Raw genomic sequence first — 13643 nt, forward strand, 5'->3', positions numbered from 1 at the left:
CCTGGTTGAAGAGGCGCACTGTGGTACGAGAAAATTGAGGAAGATAGGTGGCTGCTGACCTCCTTTGATAGGGGCAGTTGAAGTGAATGCTGGGCACCCTGTCTCGAGTCGCTGCCACAAATCGTCTACTTGGCCAAAATGCTCCGAGCCCTTTTCTTGCTCGTCGAAGTGGCATTTCTCTCTGGTTTTTCTCCAGTGAACCTCGCACCAAGTACTGCTCGGCCACCAGCACAGATAACCAAGATCACCGCGCCCTCGGATCGAACGGTGACCGTACTGGACTGTCTCGGATATGCGTCAATCCCGATGCGCGACCACCAAACCCCTGCCACATCGCATTCCGACCGTCACGGTCACACCGTTGCTACGTAAACAACGTGCGCTCATTCTAGCGCTCCACGGCAGCCTTAATCACCTGCTTCTATCCTCTCGTCCAGATGTGCTACGTTCTTGCCCAGGACCAGGCCCCAATCCGATCGCCAGCCCAACGAAAATCAATGCGCGTGTGCAAAATGATATGATGGTGGAATTGGAATGGAGTTGCGTGTCACGCGCGCGTAGCGGAGTGCGCCGACTCCTTTTGTGCCCGCGTGGCATGTTCCGATCGTGGCGGATACCCGTCGGGCACCGCCCGCTGGACCAAGAGAAGGGAATTATACCCCTCATTCGAGATTCAAGATGGCCACCTCGGCTTTTCGACAGTTCAGGAAGAGAGGCACCAGCCAGCCAGCCCATCGCGGCCGGAACAGCTTAGCCACCTGCCACCCTTCTAATCCTCGGCGTTTCGACGAAAACAGTGAGTCGCGCCTACTAGAACTGGTGATAGCATAAGACTCAACAGCCACAACTTCGTCAGATTATGTCTCTATTGGCCACAAAACACCTACTCGGATTTCCCGGTTATATGTCTTTTTGAGCGAATTCGTTTTGGAAAGATCGTTAACCTGTGCAGCGGCCAAATATTGGGTTACTCGGAGCTTTCAAAAGGTCCAGAGGGCTGGATTTTTTTGCCACTCTTGGCGACATCCAGCTCTAGAACTCATTTGAACAACCGGAATTAATGATGGACTGAAGACCACGTTGAACAAATTCATACGCTTCAAGTTGAAATGGACTTCCTGCTTTTATTGTGTAAGCTTTCAGCTAGATTGTGGACGCTATTGTTGATGACCTCGTTTGTGGCACAAGTTAAATCTCGCGAATTCTGCCGAAAGTCTGGTTTAGGTGGAACGAAAAAAAACTCCCCGACCGCCGCCGTTCAGCGAGCTTCGGAAGGTGGACCAAACCCCTAACCTCTAGCCGACAGCTTCTTCTTATCGACACACAATGGGTGTGCCGGTCTCATCTGTGGCGTTTTAACTGAACACAGTCCGTCTCTGGCGCCGGATCTCTGTGTTGGCGAAGGAACACAAAACGAGCGTTTCACAGCTGAAACGTGTGACTTTTTCTGAATTACCTCGGCCACAGACGGATCAAGCTCCTAAGCTACCAAACGCTAAGACTACTTTCGACAACGTGCTCCTGTTCTGAGTTCTTCTTGCTTCCTTAATCTCGGCGCCCCCTAAGAAGCACGTCACCAGCAATTCACCTGTCTCGGTATTTCGCTCAATATAGAAATTCCGAGCCGGTTCAAAGGTCCATCCAGCAGTCTATTCGCTTCTTCGTGACTGTTAAACAATCTATTCTCAATAAATCTACCGGGCATTAAAGGCCCGCACCACACCACATTTGAAGCAAACCCATAGTATCGTGTCATGGGAGGGTCCTCATCTTTTCTTCTGACCGGTTTGCAACCTCTACACTAATCTGCAACGTAATAAAATTGATTGCGGGTGATGTTGGACGGCATTTCTGGGTGTATCATGGGTCATGTCTCGAAGCATCGCGGAGTTTAAAACAATCGCTTCTCTTCGTGAAATAGGGGCAGTTTCGCTATACCGAGGAGAAACCCCGATGCGCTGACCTGTGTTCTCCATTGATAAGACGGCGACTGGCAAACGTGTTCCAACGTGTAGCTGAAACGGGTATTTGCATCGCTTTTGGCAACTTCTACGCAGAAATCCGCTGACGGTTTTTTGCCATGTGTTCCATATCTGTCCTATCGCCCCGGTCCGAACACCCTGGATGCAAGAAGCACATTCTACGTCGCTGGTCATGGTCCGAACCACCCCTCACTCGTTAGCTGGATTTCGACCATGATCCATTGTCATGCTCGTAAGCAGCATGACCAGTCAAAGATGCGCCGACCCCTGCAAATGTTGGGGGTCTCTGCTGGTTGAGGTTTGCGACTGAGACATAGCATCTTGACCCCCCAGAATAAATGGAGCTTAGCATCGCCGTAGAGCAAGAGCGCAAGAGACACATCAGTGTCGTCTCTGCACCATACATCAGGGACAGTAATAAGATGAAATCATAGAATATAGAACGTTCATGATGTAATCATCGGATGGCCACCCGTGCGCGTCGGCTAGTATCGGTGCTCCTCCCCCCCAACACCATCATGCTGTTCCCCGTCTCCTTGCTGTGGTGGGTACCCACCCTGCGGGTGTTGCTGCTCCCAGCCCCAAGCCCCTTGACCGCCTCGGCCCTGCTGCTGCATCCCAAACATGCCTGGCTGCTGCTGCATCTGCATCTGCATCTGCACCTGGGGCAAAAACCCGGGAGCAAATGCGAACCGCGGGTTGATGTGCCCGCCAAAGGCGAACGGCATCTGCATCTGTAAGGCCATTTGCGTCTGCATCGGTGTAGACGGATAAGATTGGACTGGAGATGGTGAGACAGTGGAGAAGGCAGGCGCGCGGGGATCGTATGTATCTTGAGGACCTGGAGGGCTGTGGAGAGCATGCTGGCCGTACGGAGTGCTGGGGTACGATGGCTGGGAGGGGCCGGCATCGTACTGACCCGTAACACGAGCGATGGCCTCCGACGCCGGCGACATCGCACGGCCTGATAATCCAGCAACGTCGCCATGGGTTGAATTGGAGTACCCATGAGGGCCAGATTGAGGCGGCGGGGGACGATCGTAGTTGTTGGGGTTGTTATAGTTAGATGGCCCCCCTCGGCCTCTTCCTCTTCCTCTGCCCCGGTCTCTTCCTCCAGCAGGCTCACGCCAGCCGCCTCTCCCACCACCTCTACCCCTGCCGCCTCCGCGGTACTCTTCTCTTCCACTGCGGGGTACCCATTCTCTATCTCGCTGTCCATCCCTGTCTCTTCCGACTCCCAGGGACCGCCTCGTATCCTCAGTCGGCGATCTTGAACGCACAGGCTCAGCATCTGCCATCCCAAAGTCTTCGTCGTCATATCGCACTGGCGGACCGCGGGCAGCGAGCAGGTCGGAGGCTGGGACCGAGGAGTCTCCATAATCTAGTCCCACATCTTGTTCTTGCTCGCGGAATCGAGGTCCATTGCGTTCCAGTGTGTCGCCATGCCGCCTGTGAATAATATTACACGATCAGATAACAGAAAATGAAATGATAAGATATGGGATCGCAGCATACCGTTTCAGCTTTTTTGACCTCTTCCACTCTGCTTCCTTTTCGTCATCAGAGAATTCCACCTCGTCCCCTTCCACCTCTTCATCATGCATGTTACTCGCATCGCTGCCCTTGAGCAAAAGCAGATGACGCGTAAAGATATAAGTACTGCGCTGAGGGACGTGAAAGATAGGGAGGGAAGGCAGGACGCGGGAAGGAACGAGGGAAGACGAAGGGAAGCGGACAGTGTAGAGCGGAGAAGAGACGGCGCCGAAAGTCTCAAATACCTGCTCCATACGTCAGCTAAGCTCACACAGATCAAAGTAAACGAGTGCGCACAAAACCGAGGACCTTTCTGTCTTCAAATACCAACAGGCTTCCACTGTCGATGACCTGATATTGAGAATTCATCCGTCCCCTCACGACGACTACCGAATCGACAATATTCATGACCTCGCCGATCTGTTCGATCTTCTCCTCGGGTCCGATTTCCTCAAATTCAGGCATCTCGACATTGGGGATAACAATCTCGTGTTTGGAAGCGAAGGCGGCAGGCCCTGTTGGCCCAGGCTCCTCGTCGGCCTCGTCAACCTCCGCAGGTTGCCGTTTGGCTCGCTGGGGTTGAGAACGTTCATTCACTGATTCGGAACCGTCAGCTTCATCGGAAGAATCGCTTTCTTCAGATTCAGATTCGGAACCGTCATCGCTCTCGGATTCTGAGCTGAAGATTTGATGAACACCACAACCCTGACCTTTGAAGAGTACTCACTCGGACAAACTCTCCGCCCCTTCCGGCGGGGAGGGCTCGATATTTGCCTGATCAGCAATAGACACCTGTGGCTCAGAAGGCAGTTTGAGCTGAGCCGCGTCTTGATTTTCGCTGAGTGCTCCGTGCTCGGCGTCGGGTTTCTCAGGTTCAGCGAGCGGAACTTTGCCCAGCACTTGGATGGGCAGTCGCACTGGCAAAACGACGGGGGCCTGCACGGAGGGAGCAACGTGCTCCTGAGCCATCTCCATAAGCAATGCAAGGTCCTGTGGTACACCTAGTGAGCGACTAGGCACAGTCGAGTCCATGGTCGCCAATGGGAGGGAATTAGCAAAAGGAGAGTAGGGGCCCACTTTGCTTATTTAGTTCAAAAAGTGATCGATAAGTGATCGATAAACAGCGCAGCCACATAGGGTGCATAGTACCCTTACGGAAAAGTTATTAATGGGAGCAACCCTGCCACTTCCCCATCCCGAGGCAAAATGACCACTCGTCTAGCCGTCCGCGCTTTCGCCTTCATTCCACCCTTTATTCGCTGTCGCTATAACTCTTCGGACTCGGTGAAGGTTCCCCTCGAGCTTATAAGACAACTGCGCCAGCATGTACCCGCCGTCACTCTTCCCTTGGCAAGGACCGCACTCAGATACTCCGGTCTTGACGTACCCAAGGCCGTCGAATATGTGCACAAGTTTGACCAGACAATCCTATCCGAAAGGCCGGGAAAGGTGTATGATCGGGCTGCAGGGGAGGGGGTGATTGCGATATCCGTTCCGAGCCCCGGACTAGGCGCGATCGGGAACCTCGTAAGAGGGGGCATGGTCGAGCTCAACTGCGAAACGGACTTCGTCTCCCGCAGCGGGGCGTTCAATGTTCTTGCCACGAAAATTGCGCACACCGTTGCGTTCTTTGCCGAAAGAACGCCCGATGAAGAGTGCTTCTCTGATTTCGATCTGAAGACACTGGAAGACGCGCCGTTGTGCTCACAAACCGGAGATTTGACCGTACAAGCAGCAGTGAAGAAAGCGGTCAGCGAGTTCAAAGAAAACATCACTATTCGCCGAGCAGTGTCTTTGCTCGTACAACCTCCCTCCCGAAAATACATCGCCGACCGGGTCTTTTACGCTGGCTGGTACGCGCACGGTTCGCATCGCTCAGAGATTGGAGAGACAGGCAAGGTTGGCTCCCTTCTCCTTCTCGCCGCAAGCCCGGATCAGATTTCAGATCAAGCAAAGCTCATCGAAGACATGTCCAAGCTTTCCAAAAATCTCGCAAGACAGACGACCGGATTCGAAACGTTGTCCATTCGCACTGATGAGCCGCTGACGGACGCAGACTCGGCCAGCACTATCCTATACCACCAGCAGTTTGCCATGCATGGTACGGATCAGACCGTCGATGATGTTCTTCAAACGTACGCAGACAAATGGGACATCAAGAGGGAGAACGGGGTGGGGATGGACGTACGCGACTTGCGAAGATGGACTGTTGGAGAGGGCATGCCGGCCAAGGTAGATACCTTTGCGGAGGAGGTACGGAAAATGGCGGGCGAGAGCCCATGAGAGAAAACATTATACCGCGTGTTGCACACTAATCAAGGATTAAACACCACTCCATTAAAGCGTTTTGTTATACCATGCATCGCCAAGTGCTGCTCATCATATGGATGAACAGTAAGTGGCAAAAGAACAAGGGTTACCCTATTGAGGGTGAAAAGAAAAGAAATGTCATGCCAACTACCTGGATCGAACAGGTGACCATTACATCTCAGCATACGCTTCAGTGTACCGCGCTCCCAGCTGCGCCAAGTCGGCTTTGACACTGAAGTTGCCAGCTCTTACCAATACATACAAGTGCTATTTTCTTTGCCCCAGCCTTTCCGCCCCCAAAGGTGGCTCATCTCAGTCAGAAAATTCCCTCGTTATCTTCGTTTCAAGTCTCTATGGAAGTATTAACTACCCACGAAACATGGCGTTTAGGTAGAAGCTGCGCCCTGTATTATCCTCGGCGAAAGAGTCATTCTGGCCATGCCCTTTCTAATCGTTGGGGCAGGTGGGTGGCTTCCAATCGGCAGCCCGCCTCTCGACACTTGTTCGCCGAGTATGTCAACCTGCTCCATGAGTATTTCCGCCGAAGTCTTGTTGCTATCCTCTGCTGCTGCAGAATCTGCGAATGAAAGATCGCTCGCTGACCGGAGGAGGAAGGACAGGAAAAGTTCCTTGAGGAAGGCGAAGCTCCAATCAGCGGTCTTGTCCGCGACTTCTTTTGCAAGCTCCTCGTTGGTCTTCCCTGGGAAAGTGATGTTCCCGGCACTCTCAATCTTCCCCAGCCATTTGAGGACGTACCGCTCCCTGAGCTCGACGGTTGGAAGGGAGAAAGTATATTTCTGGTCAAACCGAGAAGGACGACGCAGGATCGAGTCGTCGATCCGCTCAGGATGATTGGTAGTAGCGAGCGTGAGGATTCCTTCGTTACGTTCCTGGGCAGTTCATGAGCACAGTTCATCCGGTGACAAGAAGAGACATACCAAGCCATCCAGCTCATTCAAGAAGAACGATCTGATTTCGTCCGTGACCATGGCGTCCAAGTCTTCCAACACCACGATGCACGGCGCCTGCGTCCTCGCCCATTCGAAAATCATCCTAATCCCATGCTCCGCACCCCTCTGCCCTTCGAAGCTCTTAACATACAAGGACCGGAGACCGCTCGCAATCGCGTCCTTCAAAAGCACTTGGATTGTCTGCGTCTTGCCGTTTCCGGGAGGACCAAGAAGCAGGATGCCCCGCTTCCAGGGGACGTTGAGTGCTTGATAGATCGACTTGGAAGCGAAGAACGTTGTGGTGTTCGCTTTCAGACGGCGTACAAGGCTCTCGTCGAGGACGATGTCATCTGCCTCGATATCAAACGGGGTTTCTCGTCAAGGAAAGATTATACGTACCCCACTGAGCCTTCTGAATAGACCTCCACAATGCTCCATCCTTCGCCCAATGCCCTTGACTAAACACCCAAATCTCGTCCTTTAACATCGCCGACCATTCATATACCTCCTTGACCAGCTCTCTTCCCTTCCTGTCGTCCTCTCCCTGGAACACAAACTGGAAGCTCTTGGTGCGCATACCGTTAGGGTACATCCAGCTCGCACAGTGCACGCGGAAGTCCGTGCCTCGATGACAGAAGGTGAAACTGCCGTCCCGCAGCACAGTCCTCACACTCGCCTCCCGCTCGTACCCACCATCGACATGCTCCACTCTGCGAAAGGCTTCTTCACCCCCCTCAAGGGATGTCGCTAAATGTCCATGTGCTAGGAGGAAGCCGGAGAGTTGGAATCCCCCGTCCTCGAGGAAGACGTGCTGCGAATCGGGGTAGAGTGCACGTGTGTGTTGGTACAGCGAGAAGGCGGTGTGTGTTTCGGTAGAGGAGAAGTAGGTTGTCAGGGAGGTGGTGAAGGGGTCTGAGGGGGTGGTAGACATGTTGAGCACTGATGTGGTGTCATGTTGGATTGTTGAGTCTTTATAGTGCGTTTAGTTGGCTCGTGCGCAGAGTGATTAAACGGGAGATCAGAGCACAGGGATCAGAGCAATGGTCACAAGTACACATGTGATCGCCCGCAGCGTCCGCAGGCTGATTGTATTGCATGGTGTCGAGGTCCGCGAATGACATGCATGCAAGGGAAAAGTGGTCAAGATGAGTCAGTGTCGGGCAGAAGACAATCTCTTTGGCGCGTCACGGGTTTGTCCCACACGTTCATCTCTTCGACGCAAGTTGCAAAGAGTGGGATCAGCACATATGCATTCGAGTCACCTTCAAGGACGTTACACGACGACCACGTTCCTCAGATTACGGAGCTTGATCTCCTCCTCCCCTTTCAGGTAGACGCTATCCACGGACTCTGCCGCGAGACTATTGCCGGCAGTTATACGAAGAGAGCGGGCCGTCCTTCCCCAACTGTAGTAATCCATAGCAGTAAAAACCAGTCACTTGGGAAGAAGAGGCGGCAAGGATGGCCGATGGTGGAGGCGGCGATATATGAAGCGCTGCAGACGCGTGGCGCTATTTTGGACGCAACGATCTCGGTTGTACTACACCAGGTGGTGTCTTGTGAGTACTTTATCGAGGTACACTGCTGTCTATTGAATGACGGTCTCTGCAACCCGTCTATCACATATCCAGCACTCATGTACGCTCCTCGTCAGGATGGCTCCGGACAACCAGATTTCGGGACTCCAACAGATATAGTCCGAATTGCTATGACCAAGTATATGGACTATTCGATCTCCGAAGCGGTACGGTCATTCCGTATATCGATGGAGAGTGCAATGGGATCGTCGATCATTATCCAGAGGGCGTTCCATCGGCTTCAGACGGCATACCGAATCAACTGGAGCTTCCAGTGTGCAGAATTCTGTCTCATGGCATAGTGCGCTTTCCAGATTCACATTGTCTTCCTTTCTAACTTATCGAAGCTTGCTTTGGCTCGCTCAGACACGCGGGCGCTGTGCACACCTTCATAACAAGACCATCGTTATTAACATAGTGGATACCAAGGGCATGGACACGATTCTCAGAGACATCCACATACAGGCTCTCAACGACACGCGTCTTAATGAGTTTTTCAGGACGACATTCAGAAGGTTCGATCTCACCATGGATGTCTGCCATCAGTGCCGATTGACGTTATCATTCATGAAAGATAAGATGGCTCGCTTTTCTGTTAGTGTGAATTTCCGAACATGGGTCTGGGACAGTCATCATAATTGTTGTATGTTGAAGAACACGAAGACGTGGGATGGTCCCTCCCGGCGAAAGTGGCTCACCGATACCACGCCTGACTATCAAGCGCTAGCAGCAAAACAATACCAGCAATGACAGCTCAACCAAGTTCCCCGCCGTGCACCATGGAATCAGAAGCCCGAGCACTCCGGTCGACACAGGACCGGAAGCACGAGCCAGCGAGCACCTGTGGAGCAGAGTCTTGACCACGGGATTCCTCCCCCGACGTCGATTCGCCAGAACAGGCGCTGATTGCAATCGGTTGATATAGGAAATCGGCATAATTTACATACACTACAGTATAGCAATAATACATCTACAATGACTACTTGTACGAACAATTCATCTGCAATGACTACTTGTGTGACCACTAACTTAGCGACACAATGAACACGGCTAGAACTGCTAGCGCGGTCTGCTGCTAGAACCCCGGATGGGTCAGTCCCAAACGCGTCCAAGCCTTCTTTGCCTGAACCTCCGCCTCATTCTCCGAAGGATAACTGAGCCAATACAGGACCGCTTGACGATCTTGCTCAGCGGATCGTTCTTGTACATTCGATCCATATCCAGCGACCACAATGATTGGTCACCAGATTGAGAGGCGTTCTCCGACAGATCTGTGCAGGCTTGCCACGTATCTTGATTCCAGCAGGCAAGGGCGAGATTCCTACGCATTCCACCGGATGGATGACAGTCGGAATTCGAGAGCCGGTCCAGTCGGAAGAACATTGATTTGTGCGGTAGTTCCACCTCGAATATGGTGGAAAGACAATCGACAGAGCTGTAAACGAGTACCAGGCGAGTGGGTGCTCTGATGCAAGCGCCAAATCGCATGCACCAATCATCACCAAGAGGAACCGCAGTTCTTTCCGGGATGAAGTTATTCAAAGCACGTCCACTGAAATTTCTTCCGGCGCATCTGCGGGATCGATGTTGAATACCCGATCATTGTCGACGGTGGTGTCAGGTACGTGTCTGGATTTCCATTCTGAGAGCTGCGCGATAAACATGAGCGATACTCTGTATAACCATCGCTGTAGACTTACAAAGTATTCGTTCTTGGATTACGGCCCCTATCAGTGGCGCATCGTCGGTGATGCCCACTTCCAGCGGGAGACTTGTCTCTGCACAGTGACCAAGGGAGAGAGGCACGCGAAACCATAGGAAAGAATGCTTGCGGCCGCAAATTAACCTGCCATCCAGGTGACCAACATAGTCCACATGGCGTAGAAGATCCCCATCCCCAGCACGACAAGCCAGTAGCAAACTCGAGAACGGCGTATATTCAGGCTTGCTGCTCACAGCAAGCCGGACCTCACGTCTACCCACGTACACCATTGAATGCATTGTCTGCTTTCTTGGATGGAAGACAAAGATGATTTGATTACCCTTGTCGGCAAGCGTGATTGCGGAAACGTATCCATCATCAGAAGAGCCTTCGTCATCGTCGGAATAAAACTGGACGGTCCATAGTCTTTCCATCGCCATCGGTTGTGCGTTTTGTCCGGTGCTGGAATGCTTTGGCCAAGTCAACAGGAATACGACAATATGGCCATCCAACCTGAAAATAATGACGGGGCCGATCTCTGTGAATTCCAGCCTTGCTTCATGGCAAGGAACATTAAGACAATCGCGAGAGATAGGCGAAATGTTCGATCCAGCGTTGGAGTCATTCAAGTCGGAGTAGATTTCGACACAAGCGTGGTCGAAATTGATGATTCCACGAACCATGCATTAATCTTCCGATACCACGGCTGCACGGATGCCAAATCAGTCTGGGTTGTTTTCTACTGAGATGTTTTGCATACAGAGCCTCTGCCTGTCAGAGTAACAGTCCGGTTGTCTGACATATGGCGAGCATGTAAACAAGGGCGCCCTTCCAAAGTCTGATACACCGCCCAAGTATCATTGAGGGTCAGTAGATCTGCCGAGGTGTTTCTGCGGAGTACACCCGTTGATAGTGACCGTTTGTTCACATCGATGACAGTGATGGGCAACTTTGTTGCGGCGATTGAAGATTGAGCGACTGGCTTGTTGACCTCAAGAACCACGATCTTCTCGAGACCCGTCTTGGCATAGATAGGGATCGCTCCAAAACCGACATCCTCGCCGTTGGGGAGTGGTAGACTGGGGAGCACCTTCCATTGATGACGCGGTGCCCAGGTTTGTGTCTTCACATCGTAGATGTACCATAGCGCGTTGTAGTCGCTTGTGAATACCAGGTGCTCGGTTGCAGTGTAGAGCCACATAGATGAAATGGTGACATTGTCAGGCGCGAGGAAAGACAGTTGCTCAACAGTATCGCTCCTCCTACCCGGCATGACGTGCATGTTTTCCAAGAATGGGCCTTTATGAGGACGTGAATCGACGCAAGTTGATAACATGGGGTCGGAATTGTCTTTCCTAACCATGTCGACATCTACAGCGGTTTGTGATGTGTCGCCCTCGGATGATTGAGTACCATATGTCGTGGAATCTATGGGACTGGGAGACGATCCGACAGCCTGTTCAACTTGTGGTTCGCGCTTCTCGAACTGGGCATCATCATCTTCCTCGTTACCATCGTCCCGGGACCGTCGGAGGGATTGACACGATTCATGGTTGGGAGAATCCATAACCCTGATAGATGTGGTGGATGACAGACATGGGGCAGAAATGGCTTGACAGGCAGAGTCACACGGAGGTATAAGTAGGTGAGTCGGAAGCTGTGCGAAAGAGTCACACCCGCCGTTTCTTTCATGATCGGATATGTCCTAACGAGGCGCTCTAACACTGTGCCGAGGTCAGTCAACAGGTGTCAGACGCTTCGAAACTGCTTGGTCAAACCTTTCGTTCATCATGCAGCCAACCCGTCTTGGGAAGAATGATGGCCAGCGGGCACTTTCCCCTTGCATGAACTCTGAGGGATCAGGAACTGGTTGTACAACATGGGCATCAAATCAAGTTCTTAATACATCGAATCAGTCACGCGTGTGTATTCTCAGCCGGTCATGCCATCAATGCGATCTGCCTCAGTTCGCTGTCTCGGGTCAGCGTCATGTGACTTCCATGAGGGAAGGACTCACTTCTCTACCTGCTGTCCAACTTTCATGCTCTCGTATGTCTCTTTCTCCTCGCCGTCTTGTACGTACCGCGTCTGAGATTCATGTTGTAGCTGTGGGATAGGAGCGAGCGTGTAGTCAGATAAGAGGTGGTAGAAGAACGTGCTGGAGATGCGGATGAGGGGGCGGCCGGTGGAGCGGATACGTTCAACCGCCTGGCAGGAGGATGTCAGATTCCCGTGTCTCCCGATGAGAAGGAGGATAAGAGGACATGCCTGCAGAGTAGCTTCGTTCACTACGACCTCATGATACCCCGCCTTGACCAAACCCCCGGTAAGGTGCTCCAGCTGCCGGCCAGCCTGGACAAGCAGGCATCCTGAGGGAATGGAAACTGCGATTCGCTTGCCAGTGTTGCGTGCCCAGATATGAAGACCCTAAGTGGGGAATCAGGTTATGCGATTCTGAGAGGGGGCAATATGGCAAGAAATCCAAGGGATGAAACGATAGGATAGGGGAGACATACAGGATAGCGGGACCTCCCATGAATGGTTAGGAAGTTGAGGTCTGTATGAAATCCAGCAAGGATCGTGTCCTTCTTCCCGTACTCGTTCAGATCGCTAGCAGTGGGTGCAAGAAGATGCGGCCTATATCAACCATCAGCTCGGAGCTCCATAATCAGGGAATGTCAGACACACCCATACGCGCCCGCATCCTTGAACGCTCCTCGTTCCAGTCCGAACCCCACAGCTGCCATCTCCGCAACACCCTCTACGCTGTGAATCCATCAACTTTCAGCATCTCAGGTCAGAAAACAGACGCACGCCTCTCTCATCCTACCTCCCCACTTATTCATGATCCCCGGCCATTGGTGCTCAAAAGCTTTCGGTACGACATTCTGCATGTTCAAGCTTGGGTAAGCTGTCGGATACGGCGGGGGAGTCTGCATCTTCCAGAAGAACCGGCACTTGGGGTCTGCCTGATGGCCTGAGATATCCAGAGGACGCTCGGAGGGCTCAAGCCGCTGGATAACGGAGAGGCAGGGCGCTGAAGAGGCACATTTGGGCCGCTCGGTGTTGGCGAGTGTCACCCCGACTTGGTATCCCACTTCGGGACGTTCATCGGCACGCAGGAGGTCGATGGGTTGAGCGAAGTAGTCTTCAAGGAGGTCGAGAAAAGCGCTGTTATCTGCTTCGGAGACGCTGAGAAGATATGAGTGACGATCCCAGAGGTAGGACAGATACGAAGGAGCGTACCGGGAGTCTTTGACAACGAGTGCACCGTACTCGACCAGCGCGTCGGCTGCTTTCTTGCATTCCGCTTGGGCTGTCACAGAGTCTGGAGACTGGAGGAAGATGTCGAGGTCCACGACAGGAAGGGGCATCGTTGTGCTTGAAATGGGTACTAGTTGATATGTGCTGGTAGATGTTGGAGAGTGCCCCTGTCGAGAGGTTTAACCTTCTATACCCCACGTGACTTGGCAGAACAATATAGCTTTCAGAGCTGTCTCAAACGGTACGAAACCTCCTTCAAGTCGTCTAAGAAGGGGTAACGACGAGACGAGTTGACAAAAGGAGTTAGAGCGAACGCGTCGGGATG

At 52.5% G+C, this 13643-nt stretch overlaps 6 protein-coding genes and 1 non-coding gene across 7 annotated transcripts; 1 reads left to right on the forward strand and 6 right to left on the reverse strand.

Moving 5' to 3' along the window:
• Window positions 1-2467: 2467 nt before the first annotated feature.
• On the reverse strand, window positions 2468-4554 carry DACRYDRAFT_115681 (NAF1-domain-containing protein; the record flags this gene model as incomplete). The annotated part of the gene is made up of 4 exons (XM_040770052.1): window positions 4243-4554; window positions 3813-4194; window positions 3498-3760; window positions 2468-3431 (listed from the first exon to the last, which is right to left on the reverse strand). Exons 1-4 carry the CDS (start codon window positions 4545-4547, stop codon window positions 2468-2470), a joined length of 1914 nt encoding a protein of 637 aa, XP_040629548.1. The 5' UTR covers window positions 4548-4554.
• Window positions 4555-4715: 161 nt separating this feature from the next.
• Window positions 4716-5843, forward strand: DACRYDRAFT_21684 (uncharacterized protein). The gene has a single exon (XM_040772499.1). The coding sequence runs from the start codon at window positions 4722-4724 to the stop codon at window positions 5796-5798; it is 1077 nt and encodes a 358-aa protein (XP_040629549.1). The 5' UTR covers window positions 4716-4721; the 3' UTR covers window positions 5799-5843.
• A 123-nt stretch (window positions 5844-5966) lies between these two features.
• Window positions 5967-6050, reverse strand: DACRYDRAFT_t32. Its single transcript has one exon. It is a non-coding gene; the product is annotated as a tRNA-Phe (tRNA).
• Window positions 6051-6156: 106 nt separating this feature from the next.
• On the reverse strand, window positions 6157-7663 carry DACRYDRAFT_65833 (P-loop containing nucleoside triphosphate hydrolase protein). The gene is made up of 3 exons (XM_040775796.1): window positions 7175-7663; window positions 6764-7125; window positions 6157-6715 (listed from the first exon to the last, which is right to left on the reverse strand). Exons 1-3 carry the CDS (start codon window positions 7365-7367, stop codon window positions 6212-6214), a joined length of 1059 nt encoding a protein of 352 aa, XP_040629550.1. The 5' UTR covers window positions 7368-7663; the 3' UTR covers window positions 6157-6211.
• Window positions 7664-9384: 1721 nt separating this feature from the next.
• On the reverse strand, window positions 9385-9949 carry DACRYDRAFT_21685 (uncharacterized protein). Its single transcript, XM_040772500.1, has one exon. The coding sequence runs from the start codon at window positions 9679-9681 to the stop codon at window positions 9445-9447; it is 237 nt and encodes a 78-aa protein (XP_040629551.1). The 5' UTR covers window positions 9682-9949; the 3' UTR covers window positions 9385-9444.
• Window positions 9950-9968: 19 nt separating this feature from the next.
• Window positions 9969-10513, reverse strand: DACRYDRAFT_21686 (uncharacterized protein; the record flags this gene model as incomplete). The annotated part of the gene is made up of 2 exons (XM_040772501.1): window positions 10053-10513; window positions 9969-10001 (listed from the first exon to the last, which is right to left on the reverse strand). Exons 1-2 carry the CDS (start codon window positions 10492-10494, stop codon window positions 9970-9972), a joined length of 474 nt encoding a protein of 157 aa, XP_040629552.1. The 5' UTR covers window positions 10495-10513.
• Window positions 10514-11994: 1481 nt separating this feature from the next.
• DACRYDRAFT_88424 (Clavaminate synthase-like protein) lies at window positions 11995-13428 on the reverse strand (the record flags this gene model as incomplete). Its single annotated transcript, XM_040776852.1, has 7 exons — window positions 11995-12025; window positions 12072-12262; window positions 12323-12481; window positions 12571-12691; window positions 12743-12820; window positions 12869-13246; window positions 13301-13428. The coding sequence occupies 7 exons, from the start codon at window positions 13426-13428 to the stop codon at window positions 11995-11997; spliced, it is 1086 nt and encodes a 361-aa protein (XP_040629553.1).
• Window positions 13429-13643: the final 215 nt, after the last annotated feature.

Source organism: Dacryopinax primogenitus (genome assembly GCF_000292625.1).
Source record: "Dacryopinax primogenitus strain DJM-731 SS1 chromosome Unknown DACRYscaffold_7, whole genome shotgun sequence".
NCBI lineage: Eukaryota > Fungi > Basidiomycota > Dacrymycetes > Dacrymycetales > Dacrymycetaceae > Dacryopinax > Dacryopinax primogenitus.

Excerpts from the sequence above, each read along its gene's own strand:
- DACRYDRAFT_65833 (XM_040775796.1), bottom strand. The coding sequence starts at position 7,367 with ATGTACCCTAACGGTATGCGCACCAAGAGCTTCCAGTTTGTGTTCCAG. Across the intron at positions 7,126-7,174 it reads TATTCAGAAGGCTCAGTGGG|ATGACATCGTCCTCGACGAG; the intron begins GTACGTATAATC and ends ATATCGAGGCAG. Across the intron at positions 6,716-6,763 it reads TGAATGAGCTGGATGGCTTG|GAACGTAACGAAGGAATCCT; the intron begins GTATGTCTCTTC and ends TGAACTGCCCAG.
- DACRYDRAFT_21684 (XM_040772499.1), top strand. The coding sequence starts at position 4,722 with ATGACCACTCGTCTAGCCGTCCGCGCTTTCGCCTTCATTCCACCCTTT.
- DACRYDRAFT_21685 (XM_040772500.1), bottom strand. The coding sequence starts at position 9,681 with ATGCGTAGGAATCTCGCCCTTGCCTGCTGGAATCAAGATACGTGGCAA.